The 14,904-nt window shown below is 45.0% G+C and overlaps 1 protein-coding gene across 1 annotated transcript in view; it reads left to right on the forward strand.

Annotated features, from left to right (window-relative positions):
- The first annotated feature begins 434 nt into the window (after positions 1–434).
- STK33 (serine/threonine kinase 33) overlaps positions 435–14,904 on the forward strand; it is a 79,612-nt gene continuing 65,142 nt past the window's right edge. The window contains exons 1-4 of the mRNA XM_060262742.1: positions 435–673; positions 2,444–2,563; positions 3,278–3,391; positions 12,938–13,042. Of these exons, the coding sequence (XP_060118725.1) occupies positions 446–673; positions 2,444–2,563; positions 3,278–3,391; positions 12,938–13,042 (567 nt within the window). The 5' untranslated portion in view covers positions 435–445. The remainder of the gene's footprint in view (positions 674–2,443; positions 2,564–3,277; positions 3,392–12,937; positions 13,043–14,904) is intronic.

The raw sequence follows: 14,904 nt of genomic DNA on the forward strand, positions 1-14,904 counted from the left end.
CAGTTGTTTAAAATTTTGGTCAGTAAAACCAATAATTTTGACCCTTTGAATAGTTCCTACCACTGTTGTGGCATTGTATCCTGCTGAACTCCCTCCCCTCTCCAATCCCTGCCATCCTTAGAATCTACTCCAAAATCTCTAGGAATTTCCCCAATCTGGAGTTGGCAACCTAGCCAGGAATGGCCTCAGGAGTCCTCCCTCAAAGGCCAAAATAGCCCTGGAAAGAACCCTGCCCTCTCCTCCTGCCTTTGCCATGCATTCCAAAAGATTGTCTTAGTCTACTTTGGCTGCTTGATAGTCATTGCCAGGGATGTTTTTATACCACCAGCCCACTAACTATAACCTTACAATTCTTGTTCTCACCCTTTTCCCCTTTTTTTTCTGACAGCTGACACAGAGGTGCCAATCTTTGTGCTAACGTTTAATTTTCTACACGACTGAGCAGATGGCTGATCTTGATCAAGAAGAGGAGACTGTAAAATGCATTCACTGCTCAGGACCAGTTCAGCACAGCAGTGTTGTATCTTTTTGCCACCATTGCCAAAACAGCCCCATCTACTGTAAAGAAGTTGTATCAGAGGCATTGACTGCTTCTACTTCAGTGAATAAGTGTTCAGAATCTCAAGACATGCTTGTTTCTTTGTCTCGCCAAGCAGCGTCTTTTTCAAAAGGGGTAAGTAGACTTTGTTCTCTAACTGCAAGCTCAGATTAGGTGGTTTGGGGTTTTTTTTGCCATTATTCAATAAATAGTGCCCACTTTTGCTTTGAGAAATTGGGTTGCTTTTTATAGCACAACTTTGAAAGTGCACTAGAGTGTGCTGAATCAACTACATGAAAATGGTTAAGGTTTATTATTCTCAGCTGAATATTGATGCTGGAAAAGGAAACAAATGGCAACCCAAACCCAAGCCCTGAATGCTGGTACATTGCTGACCCAACACTGGGGCTGCTGAATAACGTGATTATTACTACTAATACTACTACTAATGTGATTATTATTAATACTGCACTTCCTCATCAGAGGAAAAGTATGTCTGAAAAAACCAGACCCCACTGTACATAACAAATCCATATCACACACACCCCATGCACCCTCCCCCAACAGTTTTGGAGGTGACGTCTCCATAACACTCATATGGAAGCAGCCAACCAGAGCCTGTAGTGTTGGCATGGATTCTTGATGTCAGCAGGTCTCTGCCCATGCACAGATCACAAGAAGGGAGGAATCAAAGGAAACAAAGATGTTGCAGAGCTAGAAAAGTGCATAAGAGATTAATCAAGATTATTAAGGGGTTTGTCCCATGAAGAAAGGCCTAGGAGTTTTCAGGTTAGAGAAAATACTAAATTTTTATTTATTTACTTTCTTCATTAAAAACCCTCCTTTCTCCCCAGTGGGGACCTAATGTGGCTTACAAGATAGAGTTTTATGAAATTATGCATGAGGTAGAGAAAACATTTTCTGTCCCACATTTCTAGTAGTGAGCATCCAATTAAACTAATGGGCAACAGATTCATGATGAACAAAAAGGAAATACTTCATTTAATAATTCAGTTATGCAGTTCACTTCCAGTAGGTGTACTGGTGGCCTCCATCATAAATGTCTTTAAAAGAGGTTAGACAGTTTTATGGAGAATAGGGTCCATCAATGGCTGTTAGCTTTTGAGACTAAAGGAATCTCCATATCCAGAGGCTGTAAACCTCTAAATATCAGTGCTTGGAGGCATCAATCAGGGAAGGCACCTATGCCCTGTTTGCTGACCTTCAAATAAGAACTCAGGAACAAGCCCCAGGAAACCTTATTCTATGTTACTTTTTGCCAGACAGAAACTCAGGGAAAGAACTATGACTGCTCTGATCACATCAACCACAGCTCACTTGGCAGAGGCAATACAAATAGATGCCTAAAACTCTCTTGCACAAAGTGCTATCTCCTTGGGCGAGCAAGAGTTAAAGACCACAAGTCTCTTGCCTTGCAAGGTGGAAGTTGACAGGGCAGCAGCAAGGGAATGCATAATTCCACATTCACAAAATGTTCTCTCTCTCTCTCTCATATGTAATGTCTTATTAGTCTAACATATACAGGGATTTTTTTTGTAGCAGGAACTCCTTTGCATATTAGGCAACATACCTCTGATGTAGCCAGTCCTCCTGGAGCTTACAGTAGGCCCTGTAAGCTCTTGGAGGATTGGCTACATCAGGTGTGTGTGGCCTAGTATACAAAAGAGTTCCTGCTATAAAAAAAGCCCTGAACAGATATTTCTACTACTGATTTGAAATCTGTTAAATTCTTCTTTTCTCGCTCGTCTCACTTCTAGCAGTTTACATTTCTTGTACCTTGCTTGTTCTTTCCTTGTATGTTGGAAGGTATACAAAATACCGTATAGCCTTTTAAAACAATGACTCCTATCTTAATGTCATGTTTCTCTTTTTATATTCCCAAAGGTGTCAAAATCATCCTTAACAGACTCTCATAGAGCAATATTCTTTGCCTCAAACATTCGAAGCAGTAGTACAGAATGCAAAGTTCCTCATACACGAATAGAAGATGGTGCAGCAATTCAGGTTTGCAACTGTGTATCACATTGAACTTTTAGCTTCACTTTTCTAGAGGACAATTTTTTAAAATCTTTATTAATATATAATAGTATCCATTTGAACTTTCTTCGGAACAGTTTTGTTGCATGCTGCATTCCATGAGGATGGGGTTACCATGATAGTGGCCTGGCAGATGTTTCTGAGTTGAACAAGTAGTGGCTGAGTTGGTGGGTTTATAGAATTCTTTAAAATGAAAAGCTGTTAACAAATGGCATCAGAGTTAGAGGCAAATGAACTTGACTACATTACAACTGAATTTGGGAAATTGGTCAGAAAAAAGAGGATATATTCTGTAAGTGAGAGTTAATTAAAATTGCTTTTTATATTGAGAATTTTTGAGAATTTTCTGGCATCCACTGAGATAATTGTGGTCCTATCCTCTGCAGGGAACTTAGAAGGTTGTAACTCTGTTTAGGAAGACATTGTAAGTGAGAAAGAGACTGCAAAACCTTTCTAGATAGTCCATGTTGTTTTTAATGCTTAATACATAATTTACTTTTGCACATTTTTGGCTGAGAGTAAAAGTTGTAATAACTCATGTCTTCTCCCAAATGGCTGAAATCTGAAGTTGTCCCCACCCCTAGATGTGACCTTCTTAAGCATTTTTCTTTAACAACATTCTGTTATTAAATACTTTCTTTTATTATTAGTATTATAAATGATTATTCTTTGTTTCTCTAGCAAATTTATTCTTTTGGAGGAAAACTAGGACAAGGCAGCTTTGGGGTGGTGATTGAAGTAACTCACAGAGAAACGGGTATAAAGTGGGCAATCAAGAAAGTAAACCGGGAAAAGGTAGGCATTATAAAAGCTTTCTTTATGCAGGCAATAATAATCTTATTTAATATGCATTAAAATCACTACAATAGCATAGTTTAGTAGCACCTTAAGGACTAGTGGATTTATTGCATCAGAAGCTTTTGTGAACCAGAGGACATTTCATCAGATGCATCAAGTGTTACATCATGGGTGTCAAACTCAAGAGGGCCAGATCTGACATAAATAAGACCTTGTTGGACCGGGCCATGGGTGTCGTAAAATGTAATGCCAGATAGCAGAGATATAAACTTATAAGGGACACTTAAATTAAACAATTAAAACAATTAAATATTTTTTTTTAAAAACTTAAAACATGCTTAAAACATTAGCACTTGTTGGTTGCTTTCTTTGTATCTCTCCCATAGGATCCAGGGAACTGAGCAAAGGAAGCCCTGGCTCTTTCCTTTCTTCCCCAGGGGCCCAGGAGGGGGAGGAGCCTCAGCCAATAGAAGCAAGAGGGGCTCTGCTGCACAGTTGAGCAAACTCTTCCCTCCCCACTTCCTCCCCAAGGGAAGTAGCTTCAGCCAATGGAGAAAACAGAGGTTTTGCTCTGTAGTTCCTATGCAATTGAGCAAGACTTGCAAAGCAAGCTGTGATGCAGGAGAAAGCAAGAGTGAGGGAGAAGGAGGCAGATGACAGCCAGTTCAGGGGCCTGATAGGAGCCCTCTGGGGGCCTGATTTTGCCCCCAGGCCACAAGTTTGACACCCCTTTGTTACATTGTTGGCGGATATGTACACATAAGCTACAAACAGAAGAAAGATGAGATGAGGGATGGATTACAAGGAGAGGTCTAAAGGCCCAGTTTGAACCACTGTGTATGAAATTACATTGTGTTGATGGCATAGTTCTGGAGTGTTAGCATGCCTGCTGTTCCCCATCCCCCTTCACCACTGGACACACTGACTGGTCACAACTGTTGTGGTAGTCAAGATATTTGAGGCAGTACACATAGAAGGTTCTAGGGACCAGGCATACACATTCCCAGAGTCCCAGGTGGGGGCTGGGCCTCCAACTCCTTTGCCTGTTTTTGATGTATTCTCATTACAATCCCCCATTGGGGCAGCAGAGATTCTTTTTGGTGTCTTTGTCTTTTGATGCAATACCTGTAATGGTTCTGAGCAGAGTGGTGTTAGGTAAATGCAGCAATGATACTTGTGCCTTATCATCCATGTGCCTCATCCATTTCCCTTATTTCACACATGTGTCTTATCATCCAAGCTATGTATGTCCAGACTCAGGTTTATATAAGGTATGGGGAAGGGCTGTGATTGACTTTTATGGAGTCATGTGACTGGCTGCAGGCTTAGCCAGCATCCTAACTTGTGCCAGTGCTTAGGGTTAAGGAAGGAAGCATATTTTCCTTCTTACATGGTCTTCTATGGGTTATGCCATTTTTTTTTGCTGGTGTAGTTTATATATTTCTAAAGACACAAATATTAGCAAAATGTCACAAGTCTCCAGAATTATTTCCTTAAAGGGAAACTGGTCCTATAAAATACTACACTGAAATTACTTACTGGTTAGAGAAAAAGAGAATGCTGGTGTTGGGGGTTGTATACTGGGCTAAAAGGACTTTAAAAGCCAGCTAAGTTATGGCACAAGTTAGGATGCAGCACTGCACTCCTTGCTCAGTCTCGAAACTCTTTGCTCAGTCTAGAAACTCTAGAAACCTTACAGTCTTCTTCATGGCTTCTGTGCAGTCCCACACATGGGTTCTGTGCCTGCATCGAGCCTGACATTGGATTCTTCTACTTCTGTGCAGTCCCACACATGGGTTCTGTGCCTGCGTCGAGCCTGACATTGGATTCTTCTGCTTCTGTGCAGTCCCACACATGGGTTCTGTGCCTGCGTCGAGCCTGACATTGGATTCTTCTACTTATCTCCTGCCATTTTGGCACACTTTCCCTCAGGCCTGGGGAGTGAGCATGCTCTGTGCATTCTCAAACCTGAGGAAAGAGTTTGTCCTGCTCAGTTCCTTTCTGATCACTGCCTGAGCCTGACTTTCCTTTGTTGCCTCATCTGTTTTAATCTGGTCCCTGCTGTTCATATTTCTTGTTACCGGTTTTCCTCATCTTTTTCTTCTCTTTGTCATTCTTCTGTCTAAAAATTAAAAAAAGTGTTTGTAGTTCTTCGTCTTCATTCAGCCCTTTCTCCCTCCCTCATCTTTCCCTCCCCTCCCCTTGTGTGAGGCTTGGGCAGTCACATATGGGAGGTACAGACTGCATTAAAAAGCGTTGTAGCCATGGGACTAAGTCACAGTCTTCCAACAGCCACCAATTTGCCTTTTTTGCCTGGGCAAGGGCCATCGCATAGATACTTGTCATCAGGGCTTGCTTTGTAGAACAAGCCCAGCAGGAACTCATTTGCACATTAGGCCACACCCCCTGATATCATTGTTTTACATAGGACTTTTTGTAGAAAAAGCCTTGCAGGGACTCATTTGCATATTAGGCCACACCCCCTGACATCAAGCCAGCTGGACCTGCGTTCCTGCTCAAAAAAAAGCCCTGCTTGTCGTCATTGCAAAAACCTTACCAGACAAGCCCATCGCAACAGAGCTTTCAGACTCTACAGCGTGGGACCGACCACCTTCAGCTCCTACCATGTCTAAGCATCTGAAGGCTCTCTACAAGATACAGCAGAGTGATGCCAAGTTCCTCTTTGCACACCCAGCCCCAAACTCTGTAACAATTCATTCTTCCACCTCGTCCAAGCAGCAGCCCCACCAACTAGCTCTGCCTGATTGAGAAGGAAAAAAATTACACAGCTTTGCAGAAAAGATTTACTCTTTGACATCCTTTTCAGCTAAGATCCATAGCTATTTGCTATTTACATGTCTACCTACTCCTTTAATTTGATCAATCAGCTTACTTACACCGTTTCTTGCCAAATTACCTACACAAGAACAACAAGAAGCCACTGCCATAGTACAGGAGGCCTCAAGGGTTTCAAACAACATACTAATAACCTGACTCGTGTAGTCACTGCTTCATCATGAATAATGGCAACAGCTATTGCTCTACATCACCATGCTTGGCTATGGTCCAGCTCCCTACTTCCTGATGTGAAAATGTGTGTAGACAGAGGATCTCCCATTTGATGGTGAGGGCCTTTTTAATTCATCCACAGACAACACCTTGGAAAATGTGGATGGCAGCAGGAAAAGAACAAGAAATCTGAGAGTGACCCAGTCTTTAACCACCAAATATACCAAACTCCATCTGTGGAAATTCTGCGGCAAACGATACCAACAATATCAAGCCTGTTCCTCAGACTTCTGGAAGTCTCATAAACCTAGGACTCTGCATGAATCTCCAGAAATCCTCCCTGAGGGCCACACAGACTATCCAATTCATAGGTGCTGTGTTAGCTACCATATATCAGCATATCTGTCTCCCTTCAGACTGTCTCCTGATCCTCCAATAGATGGCTCTTCAATTCCAGGACAAACATCTTAAATCAGCCAGAACTGTGATGTATCTCCTAGGCCTCATGGCCTCAGTAATCCAGTTTGCTTGTCTTCATATGCGTCCACTCCAGATCTGGTTTCTTCGCAACTTATCAATACGCAAACAATCTCTCAACACAGTCCTGTGCCTGCCTCTGGAAGTCTGAGACTCTCTTCACTAATGAACTCAAACTCCCAATCTTTCTTTGGACATGCCTTTCAAATAGCCACAACCCAAAGTTCTATTAACAATAAATGCATCACAATGGGAATGGGGAGCAATGACCTCTCTACTCAGGGCAGGTGGTCCCCTCATCAACTTTGCCTGCACATCAACTGTTTGCAGCTTCTTGCTTTGCATCTAGCAATGTGCGCTTTCCTGCCAATGATCTAAGGACGTTCTGGGCAAGTGGCCATGGACAACATAGCCACGATGTACTATATAAACAAGAAAGGGACACAGGCTGCAAAACCCTTTGCACTCTGGCCTTTGACATTGGAGCATATGTCAAAACATCATGCTTTTGGCTGTGCATCTCCCAGGAATCCAGAACATGCAGGCAGATCTATTCAGTCACCATTCCCTGAATGAGCATGAATGGTCCATCAATCCTTGGAACTTCATTCCAGTATTTGGACAGCCAACAGTAGATACTTTTGCAGCTCTGAACAATGCCAAATGTATCACATTCTTCATGAGAGGGAAGCCTTCACACATCTCTTGGGGAGATGTCCTCCTCCATTCATGGTTGGGGACTCTCTTCTTCCTCCCATACCTCTTACCTTGAATGTTCATGCTCATTGTGATGCGTCCTTTGGCCAAATGGTCCTTTACTCAATCTTCATGTAGATCCCCTAGCATCTCAGGCGACCCTGTCAAATACAGACATCTGTATGGGTATGACATATGTCACTGGTAACTGATGTTTTCTTTCTGTGATAACCAAGCTTTTCTTTATCAATCAACATTTTATTTATATCCGCCCTCCCCGCCAAAGCAGGCTCAAGGCGGCTAACAACATCAAATACAGTAAATTATACAATAAATATTTAAAAACAGTAGCTAATTTTAAACAGTCTAATTTAAAATTAACATTCTGGTGCTATTTCAGCATGATGGTGAAAATCGCTTAGGCGAGTCCCTCTGTCATTTTAATCGGTGAAGGCCATCCCAAAAAGGATGGTCTTGCAGGCCCTGCGAAACTGTTCAAAGTCCCGCAGGGCCTGCACTTCTTCCGGGAGCTGGTTCCATAGGTGTGGAGCTACGATAGAGAAGGCCCGCATGCGAGTGCTCTGCAGTTTTGCCTCCTTCGGTCCGGGGATGGTCAGTTGTTCTTCCCTGCTGACCTCAGTGCTCTTTGGGGTTCATACGGGGAAAGACGGTCCCTCAGGTAGGCAGGTCCTCGGCCATATAGGGCTTTAAAGGTAATAACCAGCACTTTGTAGCCAACCCGGTATGTAACTGGCAGCCAGTGCAGTCTGTGCAGCCCTGGCTGTATGTGCTCCCACTTCGGGAGCCCCAATAACAGCCTAGCCGCCGCATTCTGCGCCAACTGCAGCTTCCGGGTTCGGCACAGAGGCAGCCCCATGTAGAGGGCATTACAGTAATCCAATCTCGAGGTGACCGTTGCATGAATCACTGTTGCTAGGTCCTGACGCTCTAGGAAGGGGGCCAACTGCCTTGCCCGCCTTAGATGAAAGAAGGCTGACTTGGCAGTGGCTGCTATCTGGACCTCCATTGATAGTAAAGGCTCCAGTAGAACTCCCAAGCTCCTGACCCGGTGCGCCGTTTTCAGCAGCACCCCGTCAAAAACCGGGAGAGGTATTTTCCTCCCCAAAGCGCCCCGACCCACGCAAAGGACCTCTGTCTTCGTTGGATTCAGCTTCAACCTACTCAGCCTTAGCCAAGTTTCCACGGCCTGCAGTGCCAGGTCCAAATTCCCTGGGACGCAGTCAGGCCGGACATCCATTAGCAGATAGAGCTGGGTGTCATCTGCATATTGATGACACCCAAGCCCAGGCCTCTGGGCAATCTGGGCAAGGGGGCGCATATAGATATTAAATAGCATTGGGGAGAGAACTGCTCCCTGAGGCACTCCACAATCTATTGTGCGCCTCTGGGACAGCTCACCCCCGATTGCCACCCTTTGTCCCCGACCCTCGAGGAAGAAGGAGAGCCATTGTAAAGCCGACCCCCTAACCCCTACATCAGCGAGGCGGCGGGTCAGCAGCTGATGGTCGACCGTGTTGAACGCAGCTGACAGATCTAACAACATCAGCATCGCCATGCCACCTCGATCCAGATGCCGCTGGAGGTCATCTGCCAAGGCGACCAGTACTGTCTCCGTCCCGTGACCTAGACGAAAGCCGGTCTGGAAAGGGTCTAGGATGGAAGCGTCATCCAGAAAACCCTGCAACTGCAACGCCACTGCCCTCTTGATAATTTTACCTAAAAACGGTAAATTAGAGACTGGTTGGTAGTTTGCCAATTCGGCCGGATCTGCTGTACTTTTTCAGGAGGGGGTGGACCATAGCCTCTTTCAAAGGTGTTGGAAAACACCCCTCCAGGAGGGATCTATTTATGATGTCCCGTAAAGGACATCTAAGCTCCCTCAGGCAAGATTTAATTAGCCAAGAGGGGCACGGGTCCAGATCGCAAGTTGTTGGGCATGCAGAGGAGAGAATTCCGTCAACTTCCTCCAGGCTGAGTGGGTCGAAGTGATCCAGAACTAAACCAGAAGACAGGCATGGAGCCTCCAGTTCATGTACTGTGATGGGCAAGACCTGACGGAGCGACGTGATCTTATCTGCAAAAGATTTCACAAAAGCCTCACAGCCTATTTCTAATTCTCTCACATTTGGTCTGCCTTGAGGCAGTGTAATTAAGTTTCCAATTATTCTAAACAATTGTGCCGGGCGTGAATTTGCAGACGCAATCCTGGCCGCAAAGTAATCTTTCTTTGCGGCCTTGACTGCCATCTCATAAGACCTCATAAACGTTCTATAGGATGTTCTCGTCACGAGTACGCCGCCACTGCCTCTCTAGCCGTCTGAGCCCTTGTTTCAGCCGACGTAGCTCCAAGGTATACCATGGAGCCAGCCTCACATGAGGGCGCAGAGGGCATCGGGGTGCGATCTCATCGATCGCCCTGGATAGCCAATCTTGCCAGGCCTCAACCAGGACGTCATGGGAGTCGCCAGGGGGCCAGGGATCCCGTAGAGCCATTTGGAACCGTTCCGGGTCCATCAGGCTCCGCGGGCGAGCCTTAATAGGCTCTCAGCCCATACAGGGTTGAGGCAGCGTCTCCATACGGGTCTTGAGGGCTAGGTGATCCGACCATGGTACCGCTTCCACCGCGATATCGTTCACTTGAATCCTGGACACAAAGATCAAATCTAACATGTGTCCTGCCTGTTGCGTAGGAGTAGTAACAAATTGAGAGAGTCCCAATGTCGCCATGGAAGACACTAGATCCATCGCCTGATTGGAGGCTGTGTCGTCAGCATGGACATTGAAGTCACCCAGGACCATAAGCCCTGGGTACTCCAACACCCAGCCCGCCACCGCCTCCATCAGGGATGGTAAGGCACTGGCTGGTGCGTTAGGCGGATGGTACACCAGCCAGATCGCCAACCCCTCTCCAACATCCCATGCCAGACCGGCACATTCAATACCATCGATCGTTGGGGCCTGGAGAGCCCGGAAGGAGTAACCCTCCCATATGAATAACGCCACCCCCCCCGCCCCTAGTCCGTGATTGGTGAAAGACCGAGTAACCCAGGGGGTCATCTGGGTGAGAGCCACCGTCTCTCCCCCTCTCGCACCTAGGTCTTGGTCACGCAAGCCAGGTCCACGTCCTGCCGAAGCAGGAATTCCCTGAGGATCGAGGTCTTATTATTTATGGACCTGGCTTTGCATAACACCAATGACGGGAACGGGCAATTCCTCTTGGCCCCCCTACCTGTCACCGTTGGGATGGGAAGGAGACTGGAGGGGGGCCGAGCACTGTTTTGTCTCCACCTCCTTCTCTTGCACTTCTGTCTATTTCCACCGTCATACCTTCCCCTCCCCAGGAGCACTGGAATCCCCTGGCCGAGCATCCACACCTATGCCCCGGTATGATCTTATTAATAGTAGGATGGCCTCACCCACCTAGCTAGATTGTCTCAAATTACAGCTTAGATTCCCAGCCCACCCTCCACATTCAGTCCCCTGGTTATCTGACTCACTATAATTTGATCAAATTTAATTAATATCATAACCCACCCTGATTCTCCCTCTAATTGATTAGTCAGAATTAGCTACTTTCTTTCTTAGCACATTAAAAAAAATCCCCCCATTCCTATCTCCCAATTTAATGTGCTAATATAAATAAATAAATAGATAAATATGTATTTAAATATATAAATACATAATAATAAATCCAATTACTAATCAATTAAATAGTCTCTAATTAATTCCAATTAGTGGTCTGTAAGATCTTCTATCCAACAGAATGGAAGTCCAGGATACTGAATTAGAGAGGTAGATTAGAATATTGTTCTTAAGGTGCTGTTGTTAAAGTGCCAGTGCTTGCAGAAGTCCGTAAATGTTCTTAAAGTGCGGGTGCAGTTCATGTGGGTGCAAATTCCTCAGGTCCTGTTGATACTCACAGCTTAGGTGGCCCGGGGGGGGGGGTGAAGCCTTCCCCGTTCCCTCCCAGCTGTTTGGCTGAATCCCTGCAGCTTCGACTAGGAGGTTATAGCCCCGTCGGTGCCACCTCCAGCTGTTCCGTGGCTCTTGCACACACTCTGGGCCTCCCGATGTCCGAGCACCGTACAGGGCTTCGCAGTCGGGAGAGCTCCCAGTTACCGGCCCAGCTGCGCTTCGTTAGCGTCCGCAGGGTGGGAAGATGAGGGGGGGGGGCGAGGGACGAAGATTGGGATTTGTAGAATCTTTCGGGCTCAAGTGCACTTGAGCCCGAAAGATTCTACAAACCCTAATGATATTACCAGCCGTGAAAACCTGAAATCTTTGAAGATTGGGATGCTCACCGAGGCCGATGCCCCAGGACCAGTCCACCACTCCGCCCACTCACAACACCCCAAGAGGTTCCCCAGCCTCCGTCTGCAGCAGCCACCGGCTGCACCGCACATTCTGCTCACCGCTCGTGTTCTCGCTGCACCGGCCTGTACTGCACTCCTTTCTCCGGCGTTGGTCAGGCTCCTCCCGCACGCCAGCCCGGGGCCGCTGCCCAGCTGCCCAGCACCTCCATCCGTTTTCTCTGCAGCTTTCCAGTCACCCATGTGTGGGACTGCACAGAAGTCATGAAGAAGATAAACAGGTTGCTTACCTGTAACTGATGATTTTTTAGTGGTCTTCTGTACAGTCACACATATCCACCCAACCTTCCCCACTGCTGGCACCTTTCGTCACTCACATTCTCAGAACCTGCTGGTGGCAGTCAAATGAACTGAGCGGGATGTGCTCTCTCCTCAGGTTTGAGCATGTGCAGAGTATGCGCACTCCTCAGACCTGAGGAGAAAGTGTACCAAACTGTCTACGGATATCTCTAGAAGATTCCAATGTTGGGTTTGGTACAGGGGCAGTACCCATGTGTGTGACTGCACAGAAGACCACTTGAAGATCATCAGTTACAGGTAAGCAACCTGTTTTTTCTTGTAGTGGACTGGCAACTTGAAGAGGGACTGTGGCTCAGAGGAAGAGCATCTGCTTTGCATCAAGAAGGAATCAGGTTTAATTCCCAGCATCTTTGCTTAAAAGGACCAGGCAGTAGGTGATGTGAAAGACATTTGCCTGGGACCCTGGAGTGCCACTGCCAGTCTGAATTGATGATACTGACTTTGATGGACCAGTGAGCTTAATCAGTATAAGGCAGCTTCATATATACCTATATGTGCTCCCTCACATGTGGGTGGCAAGGAGAGGTGATAAACAAGGCTCTGTTATATCTTCTAGTGATTATCTGATACAATTGAGGCTAATAAAATTGTGTTTCAAGTAGTACAGTGGTATTTTTAAAAATCTAACAAACTATAGAATTAATGTAATGCATTTTTCATGCTGATTAAGGCTGGAAGTTCTGCAGTAAAATTACTTGAACGAGAAGTAAACATCCTGAAAAGAGTAAATCATGAACATATAATACATCTTGAAGAAGTGTTTGAGACACCTAAGGTAAGTTTTTATAAAATCAACCTCTTCTTGATATGAGGTTTCTTTCACACAAAGATGATTCCATGTGGTGATGTCATTGCATTTGCAGCAGCAACAGAGCATTTACATGAGAAGAGATTCTCTGTGTTTACCTAGGTACTGCCCATCATTCCCCATTCCAGCTGGTAGGGTTTTTGATGGCTTTATAACAATCTATAGCTAATATATGGTCTAGTGTTGAAAGGCTATAGAGATACATCAGCTACCTACCGGGGGAGGGTGAAATGGTGAAAAAAGTCTGCTGGTGTGTACATGTGTTTGTGGCAGGCCTGTGGGGATACCAGGAAAATGGCACTAATATGGGTGGGGAGATCTGGAAAATTGCATCTTTCTGTCCACACTGTGATAAAATCCCCTTTAAATTCGATCTTTTTAGCAAGTTCATATTAAAGCAGGTTTAGGAAGCAATAGAGAAAATCATGGAAGGAGTTGGAAAGGGTAATGATAGAATTGTGCAGAAGGTCCAATAAAAATAACAGTTTGGAAAGCAAGGTGTCCATGTGGAAACTACTTTGAGGCCAGCTAGATTTAATGACTTATACTTACATATTAGAAACGGGTTGTTAAAGAATTAATTGAAGAATCCTCAGCCTATCTGCATTTTTCTCACAAAATGGCATCCCTCTGCTGTTGTTTTGGTGGGGGTTTGTGACTGAAGTTACCTGAGAAACAAGAGTATGCAAAAAGCTAGATTACAATAAATGATAATAGTCAGCTTTTCTGTCATCTGACACTGACTTTTTGTCTTCTTGGTACCGCATGCATTTCGCAGGAACAATTCTTTTTATTATTTTACTTTACTATGTTTATAGTTCACTTTTCTCATTGAGGCTCAAGGTAGATTACACGGTGTAAGTTGATGTGATCAATACGGTGAGACATCTAATAAGCAGTATAACAGGATTAGTATTGCAGAAATATGAAAACAAAGAATATTAGACGTCATTCAGAATGCAGATACAATGCAGAAAAATGCATCATCAGATACAAGATGAGACCTGCAAGGAATTTCCAGAGAGAGAGAATCCCATTTCTCCACTTGTTTCCTCCCCTCACCCCCCCTTCTCAGTCAGTGTTCCCCCATTTCTTCCACCCTTCTCTGTCAATCTTTCCTCACTCCCCTTTCTGCCCTCACTCCCTCTCAGACAATCTCTCCTCCTCTTGAGAACTTGGAACTTGAGAATCAACATGGTGTAGTGGTTAAAATCTGTGGACTCTAATGTTGAGAGCTGAGTTAGATTCCCTACTCCTCAAAATGAAGCCTACTGGGTGACCTTTGGCCAGTTACAATTCCCTCAGAACTCTTTCAGCCTCACTTACCTCACAAGTTGACTGTTGTGGCGAGAAGAAAGGAAGGCAATTGTAACCTGCTTTAAGACTGTTTAAGGTACAGAAAGGTAGGAGATAAAAACCAACACTACTACTACTTCTTGAACTGAACCCACTGACTGATAGGCAACCAATAGACTGCAGGATGGATGTAACATGCATGCCCCACCTAGCTCTGCAGTATTCTATACCAACTGAAATCTCTGGATTGATTTCAGGGACACCCCATGTAGAGCTTATTACAATAGTCCAGTCTCAATGTTACTGTGGCATGGATCCAGGAAAAATGAAGCTGAAGAAACAAACTGATTCAGAGGGAAGTGAATATTTTATAATTGTACAGCCCCTATGTGTTTTGTGTGCAGCTTCATCAGGAGGAATTTTTCAGATTCTTTTTAGTTCTGTTCCCATGCATATATACTAGAACAAAGTATAATGCTTAAAGATTCATTTCGCTCCGTACCAGTTTGTTTCTTCATCATTTTGCCTTGGTG

This window comes from Heteronotia binoei, chromosome 21 (genome assembly GCF_032191835.1).
Source record: "Heteronotia binoei isolate CCM8104 ecotype False Entrance Well chromosome 21, APGP_CSIRO_Hbin_v1, whole genome shotgun sequence".
Taxonomy (NCBI): domain Eukaryota; kingdom Metazoa; phylum Chordata; class Lepidosauria; order Squamata; family Gekkonidae; genus Heteronotia; species Heteronotia binoei.